The following is a 19,349-nucleotide window of genomic DNA, read 5'->3' as shown; positions in this document are numbered from 1 at the left end:
GTGCGAGCCCATGGACTGTGGCCCACCAGGTTCCTCTATCCTTTGGCTTTCCCAGGGAAGAATACTGGAGTGGGTTGTGGGGTTGCTGTTTTCTATCCAGGGGATCTTCTCAGCTCAGGAATCCAACCCCCGTCTCCTGCATTGGTAGGTGGATTGTTTACCACTGAGCCACCAGGGAAGCCAAAACAGTTGTGTAACTGCCCTTGAAAAGGTAAAGCATATCCACAGAAAACAACTCAAGGAGGTGTAAATACTGGATTATACAGAATGATAATCAATACAAACAGTGCTCAGAAAAAGAAAAAAATTGTCTGAAATAATTAGACAAAGCTTCAAAGAGAAGGTGATGCTTGTGATGAACTGAAGAAGTCCAAGAGTATTTTTTAAGGATTGAGATGTAAAAAAAGACAAGCATAGTGGGAGCCACCACAAACATCTTGCAGGAGATGAAGAGGAGACCCAAAGAGGGGGGTTCTGCCATCAGACAGAAGTGCTGGAAGCTGACCTGTCATGGTTCACAAGCCCCTCCTAAAAGGACCAGTGCTTCCTAATCACAGCACAGCTGTATCTGGATAGGTTCATTTTCATGTCTTTCAGCCAAATGTACAAAATCTATCTCTTTTGATAGGTATGAGGAATAGAAACAAGTGCACTGTTAAAACCTCAACCAATGATATCTAACTACACTTCTGCTCATTTTAATACTTCGTTTTAATGATTTAAAGTCAAACTGAATTACAAATAGCTAAATTTCTTTGGGGAGATAGAAATGATGGTAGGAAAATACAACAGAGTAAAAAGAACTAAGATGCTAAGATAAGGCATGTGAATGAAACTATTGTTAGTATTAGACTGCCACAGCACCTCTTCTAAGACAGGTCATCTTATACACATGGTCAAGTGATGGCTCTCCTGATTTCCCAGATGGTGATACAGAGACAGAGGAGATGACTGGCTCACTCACCATCACAGAGATCACAGCAAGATGTATAATCGCTCGATACACCCTCTGCAGGGCTGTTCACTGGGCTGCTCAGCCCTGGGAAGCAAAATCAGACATGACACATGCCTTGGGAGCCAACAAAGTGAGGGTCATTGCCTGACAGATGCTGGTCTAATAGAGACCCCCCATTAATGGATCCCCAAGGCCACAGGCTGTACCTGGCACTTCACGTTCTCTCCCAGCCTGACTGCCTCCCCAAACTCTCTGATGCCTTATCCCCAAAGACACAGCAGAAAGTGAGGATCACAGAGGTCATTGTTAAAGATGGGAAGCACAACAAAAGCAGTAAGAATGCCACAGTTTGTGTGGTTACTGTGTGCCCAGCACTGGGGCAAAGCACAAAATCTCAGTAAAACCCTCAGAGTAATCTCATGAGATAGGCTCTATTATCCCCATTTTACAGATGAGAAACTGAAGACCAGAAATCATCAGTAAGACATTGGAAAAACTTGGTTTGAATCAAGTTTCATTTCTCATCAGGGCTCTGCATCACTGTATAAAACTGGAGGGTAGCCAGGAAAATAAGATGGGGGGAAGTCACAGGGAGTGAGGGGCTGGGCAGGGAAGGCTTCCTGGCAGAGATGATCCCTCAACTGAATTTTCATGCACCAGCTGGATTCAGGCAAATAAAGGGGAAAGGCACTGCAGGCACAGAGGCATGGAACAGTGTGACATCTTTCAGGAACAAGTGATTCAGTCTTGCGGGAGAGGAGGCTGGGTATACAGGGGATAAGGGCAGGGCTGAGTGGGGCTGACAGGCAGATGGGGGCCAGATCATGAGAACCCTGTTGTGGGGTATCTCCATTAAAGAAAGTCGTCCTGACAACAACAGAGAGCCATGGGAACATTTTAGAATTGTTGTGACAGGATCAGGTTTATGTTTGGGACAGATATGCACGCAGCATTGGGGAGATGGACCATCAGAAAGAGGTGGGAGAGGGGAGGAGAAAGGTCACACTGGGAGCAGGGAGACCACATTCACACACACTAAAAACAAGGGTGACGCCCAAAGCAGAAATTTCCAAAAGGAGCTTGATGTGTTCCTCTGAGATGATTCTAGCCTGTGTGTTGTTTATTTATAGTTTTGATTCACTGTGTGTTAGAAAATATATGCAATTATGATGCACGTGTGTGTGTGCTCAATTGCTGCAGTTGTGTCTGTAGCCATATGGACTGTAGCCCACCAGGGTCCTCTGTCCATGAAATTCTCCAGGCAAGAATACTGGAGTGGGTTGCCATTTCCTTCTCCAGGGTATCTTCCTGACTCAGGGACTGAATCCACATCTCCTGTGTTTCCTGCATTGCAGGTGGACCAGGAAAGTCTCCTATGGTAATTACACTACAATTGTAATTTCATTGATATTATTATTTAAGATTAAGCTAAAAGAAGAGAGCTGATTTAAAGAAAAATATCAATCTAGAATAAAAATAAAAGTATGTAAATATTAAAATATGAAAAATAAAATAATATATAACTGCTATGTAGTATATAAACATATTTTATGAAAAGTTTGGGAAACACAGAACTAAAGTCCTTGAGAATGTGGCCAGAAAGTAGAGGTAATGCAAAAGACACTGAGGTGGAAATGTCTGTAGGACCCGTGGACTCTACTGAGGACAAGGCTTAGGGAGGGAAGTTGCTGCTGCTGCTGCTGCTAAGTCGCTTCAGTCGTGTCCGACTCTGTGCGACCCCATAGACGGCAGCCTACCAGGCTCCACCGTCCCTGGGATTCTCCAGGCAAGAATACTGGAGTGGGTTGCCGTTTCCTTCTCCAGTGCATGAAAGGGAAAAGTGAAAGTGAAGTCGCTCAGCCGTCCGACTCTTAGCGACCCCATGGACTGTAGCCTACCAGGCTCCTCCGTCCATGGGATTTTCCAGGCAAGAGTACTGGAGTGGGGTGCCATTGCCTTCTCCGTAGGGAGGGAAGTTGAGTGGACAGAAAAGCAAGGGTCCTCAGTGGGCCCCTAGGTGGACCACCATTCTGGAGCACAGCAGCCAGGAGAGGGCAAGGCGGAGGCCTAGGGAATGGTAAGGGCTGGAGGGGCTTCCAAGGGGAGTTGTCCAGCAGGCAGCTGAGAATGGAGATGACGGACAGAAAATATAACTTGAATCACCAGGGAGCAGGAATACACATACTTAGTACATTATACATGCAACCAGAATTCCAGACCTAAAGAAAAAAGGCAAGGTTCTGTATTGCTTCCCAAGTTAATACGTGACTTTTGTGTGTGTGCGTGATAGAATGTAGAGTTAAAACCCTTTTTTTAAAATTTGAAACAAATGAACCTCTCTTCTTGATGGAGACAAGCCCCACCAACAGGATCATGAAAATGTAAACCACCACCACCACCCCACCTAGCTTTGCAGAGACTAATTTACAGGGCACTGAGGTCTGCCAGGAATGTGGGAGACCTGGGTTCGATCCCTGGGTTGGGAAGATTCCCCTGGAGAAGGAAATGGCAACCCACTCCAGTATTCTTGCCTGGAAAAATCCCATGGACGGAGGAGCCTGGCAGGCTACACAGTCCATGGGGGTCACAAAGAGTCGGACACGACTGAGAAATTTCACTTTAAGGGTCAGACACGCCCAGTGTCTCATCACTGGTCACCAGAAAGGACTCTGAGTTGTGAAGCTAATGCTCAGACTCCCCGTGAAAGTAGATCCTCCCACAATCATTCTATTCAGCTTAGATGACATAACTCTAATTCCCCCAGGCCATTCACCTCCATCCCAGAGTGCAGATCCTACAGGCAGCCCAAGGGCTTGGATCACAGCACGGGACCTCACCCCTACAGAAATCTGCATTTCCCAGGTGTGTGCTGCGCTACTTGAACCTCTGCTCATCTAGACACCATCACACTGAGTGACGTGAGTCACAAAGATAAAATACAGTATATTAATCCATATATGTGGAATCTAGAAAAAATGGTGCTGATGGGCCTATTGGTAAAGCAGAAATAGAGACACAAATGTAGAGAACAACTGTGTGGACATCAAGGGGGAAAGGGGGAGGTGGGATGCATTGGGAGATTGAGAATGACATATATACACTATTATATATAAACAGATCATTGATTAGAGCACTGTAAGCACAGGAAAATCTACTCAATGCTCTGTGGTGACCTAAATGGGAAGGAAATCCAGAAAGGAGGAGATGTATGATATGTACAGGTGATTCACTTTGCTGTACAGTCAAAACTAACACAACTAAAGCAACTATACTCCAACAAAAATTACAAATAAACATTTTTTAAAAAGAAGGCTAAAATCGGAGCAAGGAATTAAGTAAGTTAAGAGGCAGAGGCAGAAGAAATACACCTGTGTATGTTTCTCTCTGCCTCTATTGACCAGCCTGGGCTCTAACTCAACGATCAGCAAACTTTCTTCTGTAAAGTAAATATTTTTGGCTTTGCAACCAAATGGTCTGCTCATACTCAGCTCTGCTGGTAGCGCAGGCTGTAGTGCAGAAGCAGCTGTATATGGCATGCAAACAAATGTGTGCCAGTACAACTTTCTTTATACAAATAGGCAGGTTGGATTTACCCACGAGGCCAGATTTGGCCCATGGGCTCTAGTTTGCCAACCCCCTGCCCTAAGTAATCAAGTATCCGTCTTCTCTGTCCAATCTCCCTCTTATTGGAATTTGGTTTAACTTCCTTGAAATATTATCCATTATTATCCAATCCCCTTCCCACTTTGAGAACTTCCAAGACTCTAGGTTCTGCTTCCCTGCTCAGTCTATGATATTTGCTTAATAATAGCAATGACGGAAGAGTAGTAGTGAAAGGGTTAACATTTACTGAATGTGTCATATTATACTAGGCTCTTCATAAATGCTGTCTCACTGAATCATCAAAACAATCTAGTGAGATAGGCGTAATTCTCATCTCCACTTTACAAATAAAGAAATGAGCCCACCAGGGGTCAGATTTTCTTCTCAGGGTCACCCAGGGTGAAGCTGAGTTCTGATTCCAATTTGCCTGGATTCCAAGCCAGGGGTGAACACTACCCGGGGGGGCTGCTTCTCAGAAGCCCATGTGGCTGTCCAAATAAAAGGGGCCAACACGACCCCTTACCTACACTGTCCTCTGGGGTGGGAAGGGCATGCCTTGTGTTGCCACCAGCCTCTGCTGCACAGTGACCGGCCCTGCCAGATGGCTGGATCATGTCTAGGCACTGGCTTGTCTACATTACACAAAGCTTTAACACTCAACATAAACACAAGCATAAGCGTCTGATATGATGCATGCATTTTCCATGACTGGAAAATATTCTATCTATGTCTCCATCTCCTCCCTCCAACAACAGTGATGCACCCGAGGGTACTAGAGAGCAGCACGTATCCTCAACCCAGCGCTCAGGTTCAGAGTCAGCTAGGGAATCCTAAGGTGGCTGGAAATCTCAAAACACAGCAGTGTTCCCCGGAATATTCCCCAGTGCAAACAAAGCTGGAGGAGCTGGGAGGGGTGCTTATGTAAACACACCCAGCAGGGACCTCAGAGACTGCTGGGTGGGCAGGGCTGCTCCTCAAAGAAAGGATTCAATGGGCAAATTTTAAACAAAGTCAATGAGATGATTTGAAAATTCCCCTGTTCTTATCTTCTTGCCAAAGAGGACCAGATTTGTAGCATTTTTGTCATTTTCCCCATTGTGTTTAAGAAAAAAGGGTGAAAGTCGTCAATTTTTTTGATCCCATTACAAAGGTACAGGTCATCAGCATACCAGCAGAGGAGAGAGGAAATGAAAGCCAATTAAAAAAAGTTCGTCTTCAGCCTGGGAGTGCAGGTAGCGGAGCTGGTCACTTCCACCCAACCATCCACCTGACCTGATCCTTTGTTGAATTTGGTCCCCCTATGGCAATACGCCACAGTTCAGATCTTGACTATGAGCCTTCCTCCCACCCTCCACCACATCAACCATCTCACTGTGATGACATGTGCTCATGTACAACAGTGCAGAGAAGACCTCTTGTTTCTAGGCAAATGCTGCAGAGAAAATGCTCGCCACGGAATGTGCTCTGTGGTCTTTGCCCGAGATGTTCGGACATGGGCTTGAGGGACAAAGTCCTAAACACACATCCGCTCTCCCTCTGTGGCCAGTTGTATAAAACTGCAATAAGACACATTTGAAGGAGTCACGATTTCAGAGTAGCTGCCACAGAAGCACTCTGTGTCTACAGTCTCAGACTAAGCGAGACAGTGAACATGACAGCAAGTGGGCTGGATCTTCACCCCCCAATGGAAGCAGCACCCAAGGGACACATTCTGAGATGTGAGGCAGAACATGGCCCAAACATAGTAACTGAAAAGTAGGTATGGTTGTCAAAAAGGATAAAGAACGACTGTGTAAAGCAGATACGCTGAAAGAAAAAAAAAGAATGCAGAAGATTAAGCTTTAAAAAAATAATATTTAAAAAAACCTACAAGAGCTAGTGAATCCCAAATCAAGGATATTTTGAAAAATAGTTTTCAGCCTTAATACAGCTCTGTTGCCTTCCCCTGCCCCAAACAAATTAGAGATTTCTCTTTATATCACTATTGCTTAATTTTCGAGTCTGCCCAATGCATTTTCATTACGTTTCCTCTTTGACACAGACAAATGAGAACAAAGAGTGAGGTTTCCTGACTAAGATACTAGTGGGAAAGAAGTAAAATTATTTTCAAAATAATTTTCAACAATAGCGTTAAAATTTACAACATTACCCACAAGTTTAAGCAGTAAGCTGAAGCTTTAAATGAATCACACATTTAACTAAATAAACATATCTTAAGCTATTTTCGCTTCAAAGGACAGGTAGCAATTCATGCTCTTTGATATAAAAACTTTTTCCAAGTTTGTGAGGATTTACCAGTATGAAAATTGACCTAAGGCAAGTTCCTAGAAGCCAAGACTTTCATCTTAAAATTTCATAGTTAAATCCAAATAAATGAAATTAAGTGTTCAGTCAACAACTTTGCTTGAGTATATGGCTAGAAGCACTAGATGTACCTTTGAAAACACATGAGGTAACTATTACAAATCTCAGAGCCATCACTTTTGTATCATTTTATATGCATCCAATTTCAATAAATATTCAGCCCAATTATTGGTTTTTCAATATTTTAAGTAATCTGTGACCTTGAAAATGAATCCAGTACTAGGATATAATTTCCCTTGACCACTCATCAAAACCTTAAGCAGTTTAAGGATTAGCACTGTGTATTTTTAACCCTCTTGACAGCAGACACTATCCACAGAAAAGCAGTACTCAAGACCATGACAACCATACCACAGTGCTTAATGCCTCCTCCTCAAAATTCAGTATGTTAGAGTCAAAACCAATATATAAATATTACATACAATTCCCTTGGAAGACCAAAATTTTCTGAGAGAAGACCACCTCAGTGGATAAAACCAGTAAGAGCTGTATACCCACATTTCAACAGTCAGAATATTTTGTAAAAACCTCATCTTAATACCTTCTGGATAACCACTATAGATAAATACATAACTAGGTAAAAATGTTCAGATAGTCAAGAAAGCATATGACAAGTTATAGATGTAAAACACTGGCTGTTAAAATTTCTCGACACCGTTCAGTTTAAGGTATATAATGTTTAAATTCCCATGTGTTTCATAAATTCAAAAAGCAAAGAAGAAAACTCACCCAACACTATACTATACACATTACTAACTCATTGTTCAAAAAGAGAGACAGGAATAATACAGACTCAGCTAATGGTCATTTGAAATGAAACAGAAGAGAAGATACAAGCCATCTGATAAAAAGTAAACCCAATCAATGAACAACAAGTATTTTGAGATATTACTTATCATACTGACACACAAAATTCTTCTCAATTCTTTCAAACCACTGTACTCCAAGCACAATGGTTGAGGGTGGTGGCACGCTAAACAAAATTTAACAGAGATAAACCTAATCCAGAAAAAAGATTTAAATATATCATAAACCTTCAATGAATATAGACAGAAATGCTGTCAATTACAATCCTTTCTACATACGCCTTTGGTTGTTTATCACCTCTTACCCTTTCAGCAGGGATTTCCTACCAGAATTTTCCATTACAAACTATTCCCTTTGCTTACTTTTCAGGGTGCTCTACTTAACTCTTTAAGTCACCAGGGTCCTAATTAGATGGAGATGCCATCAAGCTATGACCTGGGTTCCTGAAGGAGTTAATGTAGCTCACAAAGAACCTTGCTTTCAGCTAGAAGCCAAACCTATGGTGGGTTTACAGGCAAAACAGCTATTTTTATAAAAATGGTGAGCCTAACATCATGGTACTCTAACACTAGTTTACTGATCTGAATCCTGACAACCAAAATGTACACTTACTTCCTCAGATGGCCAACCTGCCCACAGGGAGAATCTGAACTAACTCAGTTTAAAAAAATATTGGCTGTTGTTAATGGAGAGCAAAGCTTTTGTTAAAAAAAGAACATACACCTATTCAAGTTTAAGTGTTAATAGACTACTGAACACTGTTTTGAATGCACACCTTTTTTTTTTTTTTTCTGTTCCCTCCTGTAAGACTTGTAAAAGAAGAAAAAATATCACCACTGTTTCCCAAAGCCCACAGAGGCTGGGCTCCAATTCCTCCCCTTCCACCCCAACAAACCCCAAAGTAGCTAACAGTAACCAGCAGCTGACACCTAAACAGCCCTCAGCACACAGCAGGCAGCATTCTAAGTGATATACATATATACATACACACACATATATATGTGTACAATTACACACACAGGCACACTCAATTCTCATAACAACCTGATGAGAAAAGTACTCTACAGTCCCCATCTCACAAACCAGGAAAGTGAAGTGCAGAGAAATTGAGTAATGTGCCCAAGGTCACACTGCTAATTAGTGGCAGAGCTGGGTACGAGCCCAGACAGACCGGCTTTAGAATCAGTGCACAAAGCCTCAGGACGATGCTGCAAAACACAGTAAACAACTCAAAGGAGAGTCTGACTGCTTTGCTCAGCAGGAAAGTTTGTAGAGAACAATTTCAGAAATTATGGTTTTCACAGCATCCTATAATAACAAAGATTGGGAACATCTGTGGACAAAGTTATCTTCCAATACTGCTTTTGCATCGTTTCTATACAAACTTTAATTATCAAGCACAATTACCCTTTGACAAACCTGGTTAGCCAAGATTTAGAAACCAAAATCAAGGAGAAATAAGAAGCTATAAGAGACTCCAGGGAGGCACATTTCTAGATTCACAAAGTAGGACAATACTCAAAATATGAATCACTAACGTGAACACAGACACTCCAGAAAACAATTGTCAGTTATTTAATGAAGTGGTTTGTAAGTACTTTAAAAATCAATGAACTGATATAAACTTTTTGGAGGATAATTTGACAAATTCTCAATTGTCTTAAATAATATGCTTTAAGTAATTACTGCCTTGGAAATTTATCCTTAGGAAATCATTAGAGATGCTTATATAAATTCATCCGCAAAGTATTTATTATATAAATATTTTAAATAGGTTCTTTTTGATTTTCCTTTCTAATTTTTCTTGTGTCCAAAAATAAGGGAAAGGATTAAACTGAATATACCATATAATGCAAAAAAACTGGAATGGTCAATGGCATGGGGAAATGAAGAGAAAATTACATGAAAAGAACATTAATTTCTTGATACTGATATATAGCAAATATCAGGTCCATGTACTTCATATAAATACATTCTATCATAATAATACTTGTCTCTGGGTGGTGAGATTAAACTAGCATTCTTTTCACATTATCTATGTTTTATAGATTTTCTAACATAAATATTTATTGATGTTATCATCTGGAGAGAAAATCAAAATTTTTAAGAAGAAAGGCCTTTGGTCATAAAGCCTAATATATTTTCATTCTTAAAATGACAAGCCCATTAGTCTTGTTTCCTTCTCGGATATCATGAATAGACTGACTGATCATGAGCACAAAATCCATGGATTTCAGCACAGAATCTGGTAGACCTCATGACATTCTTGTTGAGAAACGTAGGCTGGCCTATAGTCAGGGTTCATAGAGTTGTTAGTACATGAAAGGCAGAACCAAATACCATGGGTGAGCAGATGGCCAGCTGCAAAGCAGGTCCTACTTCTCAGCTCTGACTGTGGCTCACTCATGCCTTGGGCATGGGTTTCTCAGGTACACTTTTCAAAGTCACGGCTAGCGAGAAGCTAGGAACAGAGGTGAGTGTGGGCAAATGGTGTAACAGCCACTAATACCGACCATGTTTAACACTGATTTGAGTTTTGCCAATGCCATAACCAGTCCATACACAGCATTTGCCGTACCTAAATAAAGTGTGTGTCAAATAAACATCACAATTACAGTTCAAAGAATTCTGACAGGCTGAAACACTCATCTGAAACCAAGATGCTATTTAACAGAGTCAATAAATGTAAAGCCCTACATTCAGTTCAGTAACAGTTTTACAAGTGTGGTTGGCAACAGTTTATGTGAAGCAAAGACCATTTTGGAGGAAATAACAGTTGGTACAATGAAGCATTTTTGACAAAGGGAGGTAACAAGTTCACTGGCAGATGTCACCTGAAAGTACTGAGTACATGTCTGACCTTCTTATTCAAAGAGAGAATTCAACAAAACAGAGTCCAAGTCCAGAAGGGACATCCTCAGTGTGACCAGGAATGTTCAAAGAAGCTGAGGCTGTTTAAATAGGAAGGCATTTAAAGGGACCTAACAATGTTTAACTTGTGTTCTCTAATTCTTTGAAGGGGGAATTGATTTATCCTGGTATACTGGACATGCAGTCTGTTTTCTGTTCCTACTGTCCCGCAGAAATTGTTCATCAAGGTCAGCGATGACTTCAACTTGTCGAATCCAGAAGGCACCTCTTTAGCGGACATTAACAGACCACACAGCATTCGGTACACGCACTGTGCCCTCCTCCCAACACGCCCAGCTCCACCTCAAGGGCAAGCCACTCTTCCTGCTTTTCTTTAGTTCCTCCTTCACACAACCTCTCGATGTCAGAGGCTGATCCACTCTCCACCTTCTTCTCTCATCTATTTTCTCTCAGCGATTTTATCTATTCCTGTGGGTTTAAATAGCCTCTATGCTCATTACTTTCTAACTTAAATTTCTAGTCCACACTTTTCCCCTGAATTCAAGATTCTCTTGTATAATCAGAAGCACTTCCACATCCTACCCTTTGGTGTGAGTCCTCCCCCTTCAGCATCACACACTCAGATGCTCCAACCAGAACCCTGGGGATCATCTTTGCATCATCCCTTGCCCTTACCTGTCATAGCCAATCACTAAGACGTCCATTCTTCCTCCAACTTAGATCTCAAATCAGACCACTTCCCCTCATTTCCACTGCTGTTACCCAAGCCAAGTGAGCATCATCTCTACAATGTGAGTTGCTAAGAGTCTAATGGTCTCCAGACCAATCTCCTCAGAGCTTCCCCACCGCACACCCCCACCACCACTAAACAAAACGTCTGCTTACACAGTAAGCTGGATTGTGACTCGTCTATGCTTCAGTGATGGTCTTATGCACTTTGAAAAAGGTATCACAAAGTCTTACTATGGTCTCAGGACCCTTCAGTATTACAACCTTGCATATCATCTCTCACACCACCAGTAACACTGTCCCGTTGCTGGGACTACAGAAATCCCTTTCAGTCACAAGGCCTTTGAAAAGGTTTTTCCTCCAGACTCTGCCAGTAACTGATAACTTCTATTCCTTTATGTTTCGGTTTAAAAGTCACTTCCTTGGAGAATACTCCCATGATCACCCTGTCTGATGACAACCGTCTGCCCCTAATGATTTTCTACCACAGTCCCTTTTATGGGGACTTCATGACACAACTTATCACAACTCAAAATGTTCTTCCTTAATTTTTGTCTCTCTCCTTCGCCTGCCTGCATGGAATGTCAGTTCCAGGAGAGAAGGAACCTGATTGTCTTATTCCTCATTGTATTAGCAGAGCTCAAAAACTATTTAAATGTTGAATATGGGAAGACTTCACCCCAACATATGGAAAACCTTCCTAAAAGTAAGAGCTGTCTGGCAATGGGCCAACCTTGTACAGACAAACTGACCATCATGGTAAGAGGGTTCAGGCAGAAACTGGGTGGCTACTTTTATCTGAGATGTCATGCCAGCTGGGATCCTGGGCCAGATAACATTTCAGGTCTTTCCAGTTCTAAAAAGAGAATCCTAAAGGAGTTTAGGGTTAAAAATATACTCCCCAAGTAGCAAACATCATATTATTTTCTAATGAGCAGAAATTCTCTCTAAAATAGCCCCATGAAACCACTTTATATCCTGACCAAAAGTAACTCCCTGAAGTTAAATCAGTGCCGGCTTTCTCTGTCCACCCTGCCAGATGTGGTTTGGGATGATGACAGCCCACAGTGGCCCTCTTACCAAGCTGTACAAAAACATGGCCCAGCAACGACTTGGCAGAGCAAGCGAACCCACTTGCGGTAAACCTAAATTTCCACTCTTCATTCATTTGTGATGCTACTCTGTAAACACAGCAGGATTGCTTTATTTAGTGTCACATCCATTAATAATGCAGAGACCTTTACACAGGCAGGTGGAGAAAATTAGTCCTGAGTGATTTCGTTACTACAGGGTATACGTGAAGTCAAAGGGACTCAGAGTCTCATTACAACTGATGTAGAAGCCGATGGCAGTATAGACAGAGGTCATGGAGCTGACCACCACACAACAAAGCAATATAAGCAAGGTATCCACCTCACGACCTTTCAGAGTCCTACAAAGAGTTAATTTTTCTCTGCCTTGTAGATATGGGAGAGATCTAAGGACAAGTTGAAGACCATTCCTTCTACTCTTTCACCTTCTTTCATCTCCGAAGTTTAAGTTAAAAAAAACCCCAAATTTGGCAAATATTGCTTCTGATGGCATCTTTACAAGGATTGGCCAGTTTGTCAGCAGATTCAATAATGTACCACTAGACACTGCAAAATGTTGCAAATAACCCTATGAGGCCATGAGCTTTGTCCTTAAGGATTTTTTCACAAAAAATATTTTTCAAGAAAATAGTAAACTTTGCAAAGCCAAAGTTATTTAAAATTCCTTTTTATAACATTCAATGTAAACAATGTTGTGGGGAAATAATGTGTGGGGAAGCAGAAAATGAAAACTCTGAAGATCTTTCTAAAAGATTGGTGGGCAGTACCTTTCCATTTAAAATACAAACTCCCTTCTATTCAACAGTCTGTCTGCTGGATATTTATCATATGTGCATCCTCTAATTAGCAGATTAAAATAAGCATGTATGTTTTACTCTTGCCTGGAAAATCCCATGGACGGAGGAGCCTGGTGGGCTGCAGTCCAAGGGGTCTCTAGGAGTCGGACACGACTGAGCGACTTCACTTTTACTTTTCACTTTCATGCATTAGAGAAGGCACTGGCAACTCACTCCAGTGTTCTTGCCTGGAGAATCCCAGGGATGGGGGAGCCTGGTGGGGTGCCATCTATGGGGTCGCACAGAGTCTGATACGACTGAAGCGACTTAGCAGCAGCAGCAGCATAATAACAAAAGCCTAGAAAATGCCAAGGGCCTGTCAGTAAGGCACAGTGCATCCATACAATGGGATAATAAACAGCTGAAAAAGAATGAGATGGGTCTCCATGTGCTGATGAAGAAAGCCTCAAAATACATCAAGAGCAGTGCATGTGTGTCTCTGTTGTTGCTGAGCTGCTAAGTGGTGTCCAGCTCTTGGGCAACCCCGTGGACTTGTAGCCCACCAGGTTCCTCTGTCCAGGGAACGACACTGGAGCGGATTGCCATTTCCTTCTCCAGGGATCTTTCTGACCCAGGGGTCAAACTCAAGTCTCTTGTATTGGCAGGTGGGTTCTTTACTGCTGAGTCACCAGGGAAGCCCTGTGCATGTCTCTCAACACAACTAAATATTTATTTTTTAAAATTTTGGAGAAATGCATGAGAAATTTAAAAGTGGCTGTTTATGAAAAACAGGACTGAGAATGTGACTATCATATTTATTTTAAGCTCTTCTGTACCAGTTATTTTTACTATGTATATTTATTTACTATTATTTTATTAATAAGAATAGTAACTATATGCATCATTTTCTGTATGGTCTGGAAGCATCTAGTTGCTCTCTGCAGGAGTACAAAAGCAAGCATCCTTCTCCCGCCCCCACCACAGGGGAGCCACAGTCTACTCAGTGGACACTTAACCATCCCTCCCCAACCAGTCCAGGAGCCTTTAGAGGCTGTTAAAGTTCTGTTCTCAGTCACTCCTTTCTCCTTTGTGTGGCCTACGTGCACGAGTATAAAGAAATTTTAATTTTTGCCCTTCCAGTTTTAGATCTATAGCATCCATCTCTGAAAAGCTAACTTGAAGAAGAATGCAGTTACTCTACTGCAAGAGATACCAAAGAAAAATCAGTGTTTCCTCTAGTCCTCTTTATTATATAATTATATTACCAAAACAAAATCAAGGAAACAAAACTGTTTTCAACTTTAAAGTATAGTATACTCCATTCTGCCACGTCTCGTGAGAACCAGAAAGATCGTCCGAGAGGCTTTCTTCCCAATCTTGTATTTGCCTTTTTCAAAAATACTAAACAGTTCTTTCAACTAAAATTCCTTTCACAAGAGAAACTCAATTACACTAACGTTGAAAAGATGAAGTGAAATCTACATTCAACTTATTTGATATTAAAGATCTTAAAGAGTATTTGAACATTGTTTTGTTCTTATTCCATCAAAAAAATAATTCCAAACCCACAGAAGAAGGGCAAGAAAAAGAAGTCACAGGAAATCATGCCTCTGTTTTCCCTATTATTTGATCTTGTACTTGAGGTGAGGAAGCTACTTATTTAGTATCAAGTGACCTTTCTAAAGTGTATAAAACAATCCCCATAGTACTTTTCCTTTGTCAGAAGATTATGATAAAAGGCATTTGCTAAAATTTATTTTATATATCAATTCATAATTTTTAAATTTTGCTGCTGAATATAGGAAAGCCAAATATCTATTTGAGAAAATCTAATATCTACTTTGCTGAAAATGTGCCCCACTAAATCTGATTTTATATAAGTATTCTGACCTACCCACCGCCAAAAAGTGACTTCATTTTTGTTTAGGGGGTGGGGGTGTTAAAGTAATTAGTGAAATGAGCAAACTATAGCCTGGTGCACTGAGCTGTCTGTGGTACTGAAAAATGACAGCAAAGCTGAAATGTACTGAGCTAAGTCCTTACAAAGCCTGCCTATCACACTATTTTAATTCAAGCACTTCCATCCATGACTCACCTGACCCATCTAATTTTGATAGACTGTGTATAAACATTTTATAAAAGGTCACACTGACTTGCTTCCCAAGGTTCTTCATGGAAATGTCAGGGCCTCCCTAATCTTTGTTAAAGAAGTTCTAGTGGACAGCCAGACAGAACACTGGCTGTAACACTGACTTTTCTGAATGCAGTGAGAAATCCTACCATGTACCAAAACCCCATACTAGCTAGCTCTCACTACCCAATCAGCATACTGCTATGCTAGAAAGAAAAAGACACAGTGTCACGTAAGACTGTACGCTGCATCCAAGAACATGCTCTGAACGGTGGCATAGCCCCTACACTGAGTTCTTTAACTCAAAGCTAATCAATATACTTGGAATTCTTAATAATAAACTGAGAGGTACCTATTTGCTTAAAATTTATGAAAGAAGTACACCTATACCAATGACATTAGTAAGTTAAAAAGGGTACACTTCATCACTTTCCACACATGGATACATTAGCCTGTGCGCTTGACTTCACTGTGTTTCAGAGTGAAGTATTTCAGAAGCAATCACTGACTCTACTCTCTGGTTGAATTAGAACATGTTTTTGTGGTTCTTGATTTCTAGCTCAGGGTCTCCATATTTATTTTGTCCTTTTCCATTTTATATTTTTTTAAAAAATGCAGCTCAGATAAAATTTGTAACTTTAGCTGGAGAAAAAAAAAATCTCTCAAGATTAAACAGTAATGCTATGCTATGCTATGCTAAGTCGCTTCAGTCGTGTCCGACTCTGTGCGACCCCATAGACGGCAGCTCACCAGGCTCTGCCGTCCCTAGGATTCTCCAGGCAAGAATACTGGAGTGGGTTGCCATTTCTTTCTCCAGTGCTAGCTACATCCAAAACAACTAAATGATATTACCTGAGCATCTAATTTGAAATTATCTTAAGTGTGGTTGGTTTGGTAGAAACCATGTATCACCAATTAAAAAAAATCTAACTTTTTGTGATGTTTATGCTGCCCCAGCAGTAAAGAGGTTCACTGTGCTTATAACCCTTAGGTGCAACATTCATGTCTTCATTCTTAACGCCTGTGCTATACATACTCTAATCAAGATATCTATGAATTTGTATAACAGAAATTATCCTCAAAATTAGCCAGGAGTGGAATTCTTTCAAGTGTAAAATGATCTTTAAAATTATGGTTTCTTTTATTTGTATTACTTTAAGTTTCAACAGTGATCAAATATGATCAAAATTTTTTTATAACACGTGATTAACATCCAGCCAGTGTTTGGACCTCTCAAACTCAAAATAATTTGCCAATAATTCTTAAAAAATGAGTGCTTTCAGGAAGACAGTTTGTTCTTGATATTAATACCATCAGATGTTCTTCACCATGAATGTCTGTTCAGCTATGCGTTTTTCAGAAGGAACAGGAATAATCTGAAAGCTGATGTCTAATTAAAAAACAAAAACAAAAAAACAGCAAGTTCTCTTTCCAGGGTAGATTAAGTAAAACTACACTAGTCTTAAAAAAGAAAAATTAAGTTACTTGACTTTCATAAATACCTACTAAGATTTCAGAAAAATCTTTTAAGTTTAACCCAATTCAAATATCAAACTTTTGGACTTAGAGAGGAACCACAAAGACAGGTCATGTTTCAGGGCTACTGATGAGCAGCAGCAGAGCGCAGCAGATAGCATGAGGGGTGGATGCTAGGAGGACAGGGCAGTCACGCTCTGCACTGTCTAGCTGTGGGATCTGGCAAGCAAGTCACCTCTTCTGATTACAGGTTTCTCATCTGTAAACCAAGTCAAACGGCCCTGAGACCTAGTTTGTTCCCCAGCCTTAAGCATTTTTCTTCGAGTCAAAATGAAAAGATACTCTTATGTTTAAGTTACATTTTAGTATTACTTTAAAATATTTCAAAGAATCTCAAAAGCCCATGATCACTAGTGCTGAATTAAAGATGGACCTGTGTAAATTATTCAAATTTTAGAGTTCAAATGTGTTTGCCTTCTTTTGCCAGTGCAGTCTTATTACTTACCTCTAAATATTCTCACTCCTTCTAATTCTCCTTCTCTATCCTCATTCCTTCAGTTTCACACTTTTCAAAGTCTTTGCAAATTTGAAAGCATGCTTACGTAATTTTTCCATCCTCATGTGGGATCAAGTGTATCTTTATTTTGCCTGGGTAGTAGTTAAAATTAGTTTCTTCTACTGTTTTTGTGAATAACTAACTTAAAATTAATTTAATTTATAATTAATTAAATATAATTTAAATTTAATGGCAACTCCTAAAGGAAAGCACCCTAAATTCAAGAGTTTAATAGTTTGGTCAAACAAATAACAGCTAATCAAAAAAATGAGAAAGCACATATTAGTGTAAGTCGTAAACTGGAAAATCCCAATCTTTCTAAATTTTTGAAAACTCTAGTTATTTTATTCACTAACTTTAATATGCTGTTGACTGAAAGCTACAACAAAGTAAAACTCCAAAAGATGACCCCAAAAATCCAAAAGATGAATTTTATATCAAATATTCTGAAATTGCCAGTTATGGGTCATATCTAACAACAGAGTTCCTGGCTGCATTTAAACAAACATTTTCCTAAGAAGTCCACTCACAAGGACAGTGGCCTTTGCTCTTAAGTGACATTTTAAGTAATAAATGTACCTAACAATCTACCAAACTACCAGATATACAGAATTTGTATTCTAAATTCACAACAGATTCTTTCTCTAATGTTAGGGTAAGATATAGAAAAGGTTAGAATTCTCCTCTTGCCTTATTAATACACATTAGCAAGGAATATCCCAGGACTATTTTTTTCTCTAAGCTACAGTTAGCTATGGAAGGTGATACAGATAGGCACAATCTTCCCTAATGACCCATCCATCTTGTTAAATGTGTATTAAAGGAGAATACTCATCTACCCTACAGATTAAGGCTAGTGCTTAACTGGCCCCACTCCAGTACTCTTGCCTGGAAAACCCCATGGATGGAGGAGCCTGGTGGGCTGCAGTCCATGAGGTCGCTAGGAGTCGGAGACGACTGAGCGACTTCACTTTCACTTTTCACTTTCATGCATTGGAGAAGGAAATGGCAACCCACTCCAGTGTTCTTGCCTGGAGAATCCCAGGAACAGGGGAGCCTGTTGGGCTGCCGTCTATGGGGTCACGCAGAGTCGGACACGACTGGAGCGACTTAGCAGTAGCAGTAACTGGCCTTAAGGAAAGCAAATGCAATGACAGGCACGGAGAAGTGGACCTACCTAAAGAAGAGAGGGGGAAAATCCGAGGTTTAACAAATACATCCAGTAAACTACTGCATATTTACATGCTGCACTGTTTGTTTTGCTTTCAACTTCTTGAAAGAACAGGTCAGGTGCTAAGGTAAGAACACAGCTTGTGTCTTCTGTAACCTCAGGCAAGGACAGGAGAGCTTGGAAAAGCGTCTGCTGCCTTGCACTTCCCCAGGTTGGGGTCATTCATAAATAGCAGAGCCTAAGTTACCTGTATTTCCCTGGCGTGGTACACGATGATCAGACCGAGCAGGATGATGGTGGAGAGACTGATAAGGCATTTCAGAGCTAAGGAATACAGCGACGCCTGCAACAAAGACAGAAGCACTTTTTTAAAAGAAGCACTTTTAAGCCCTGGGCGGGGGGTCGGCCAATCCCCAGCAATTGGATCTGAGCTCCCAAGGGGAGAATGGAGGTAGGGGCACCTATTTTGGCTCTGTGATCTGTCAGGAAAGTGAGGCGATCAGGGAAGGCCAAGCACCTTCGGGGTCCGCAACTACACAGACCCAAGTGCAGCTTGTGGCTCTCGAAGTGAAATCTATGAGGAAGTTATCTTTGAGTTTAAGCCTTTGGGTTTGAAAGAGACCTCCTAAATCGTGAGCCTCAGGAGAGAAATAAAGCATGCTTTCCCCCACGGAGTCCTGAAATCACTTCTTTAAAATGCCCAAACTGGCGGGGCATTCACTCCCTCCAGAACTTTGGCTGCGCGCGGAAAAGCTTCCTCTCCAGACTAGGGTTAAGGCTGCGAGTCGGAGTGGCACTCGCCCTCCCGGCGGACATCTC

The 19,349-nt window shown here is 41.0% G+C and overlaps 1 protein-coding gene across 7 annotated transcripts in view; it reads right to left on the bottom strand.

Annotated features, from left to right (window-relative positions):
• KCNN2 (potassium calcium-activated channel subfamily N member 2) overlaps positions 1-19,349 on the bottom strand; it is a 476,417-nt gene that overhangs the window by 142,435 nt on the left and 314,633 nt on the right. For all 7 annotated transcript variants that reach the window (XM_081505792.1, XM_081505793.1, XM_081505791.1 and 4 more), the window contains one exon: positions 18,778-18,873. In XM_081505792.1, the coding sequence (XP_081361918.1) occupies positions 18,778-18,873 (96 nt within the window). The remainder of the gene's footprint in view (positions 1-18,777; positions 18,874-19,349) is intronic.

Source organism: Giraffa tippelskirchi, chromosome 7 (assembly GCF_054371585.1).
Source record: "Giraffa tippelskirchi isolate mGirTip1 chromosome 7, T2T-mGirTip1v1.2.pri, whole genome shotgun sequence".
Lineage (NCBI taxonomy): Eukaryota > Metazoa > Chordata > Mammalia > Artiodactyla > Giraffidae > Giraffa > Giraffa tippelskirchi.
The sequence above is the reverse complement of the archived record's forward strand: the minus strand, read 5'-3'. Positions and strand labels throughout refer to the sequence as shown.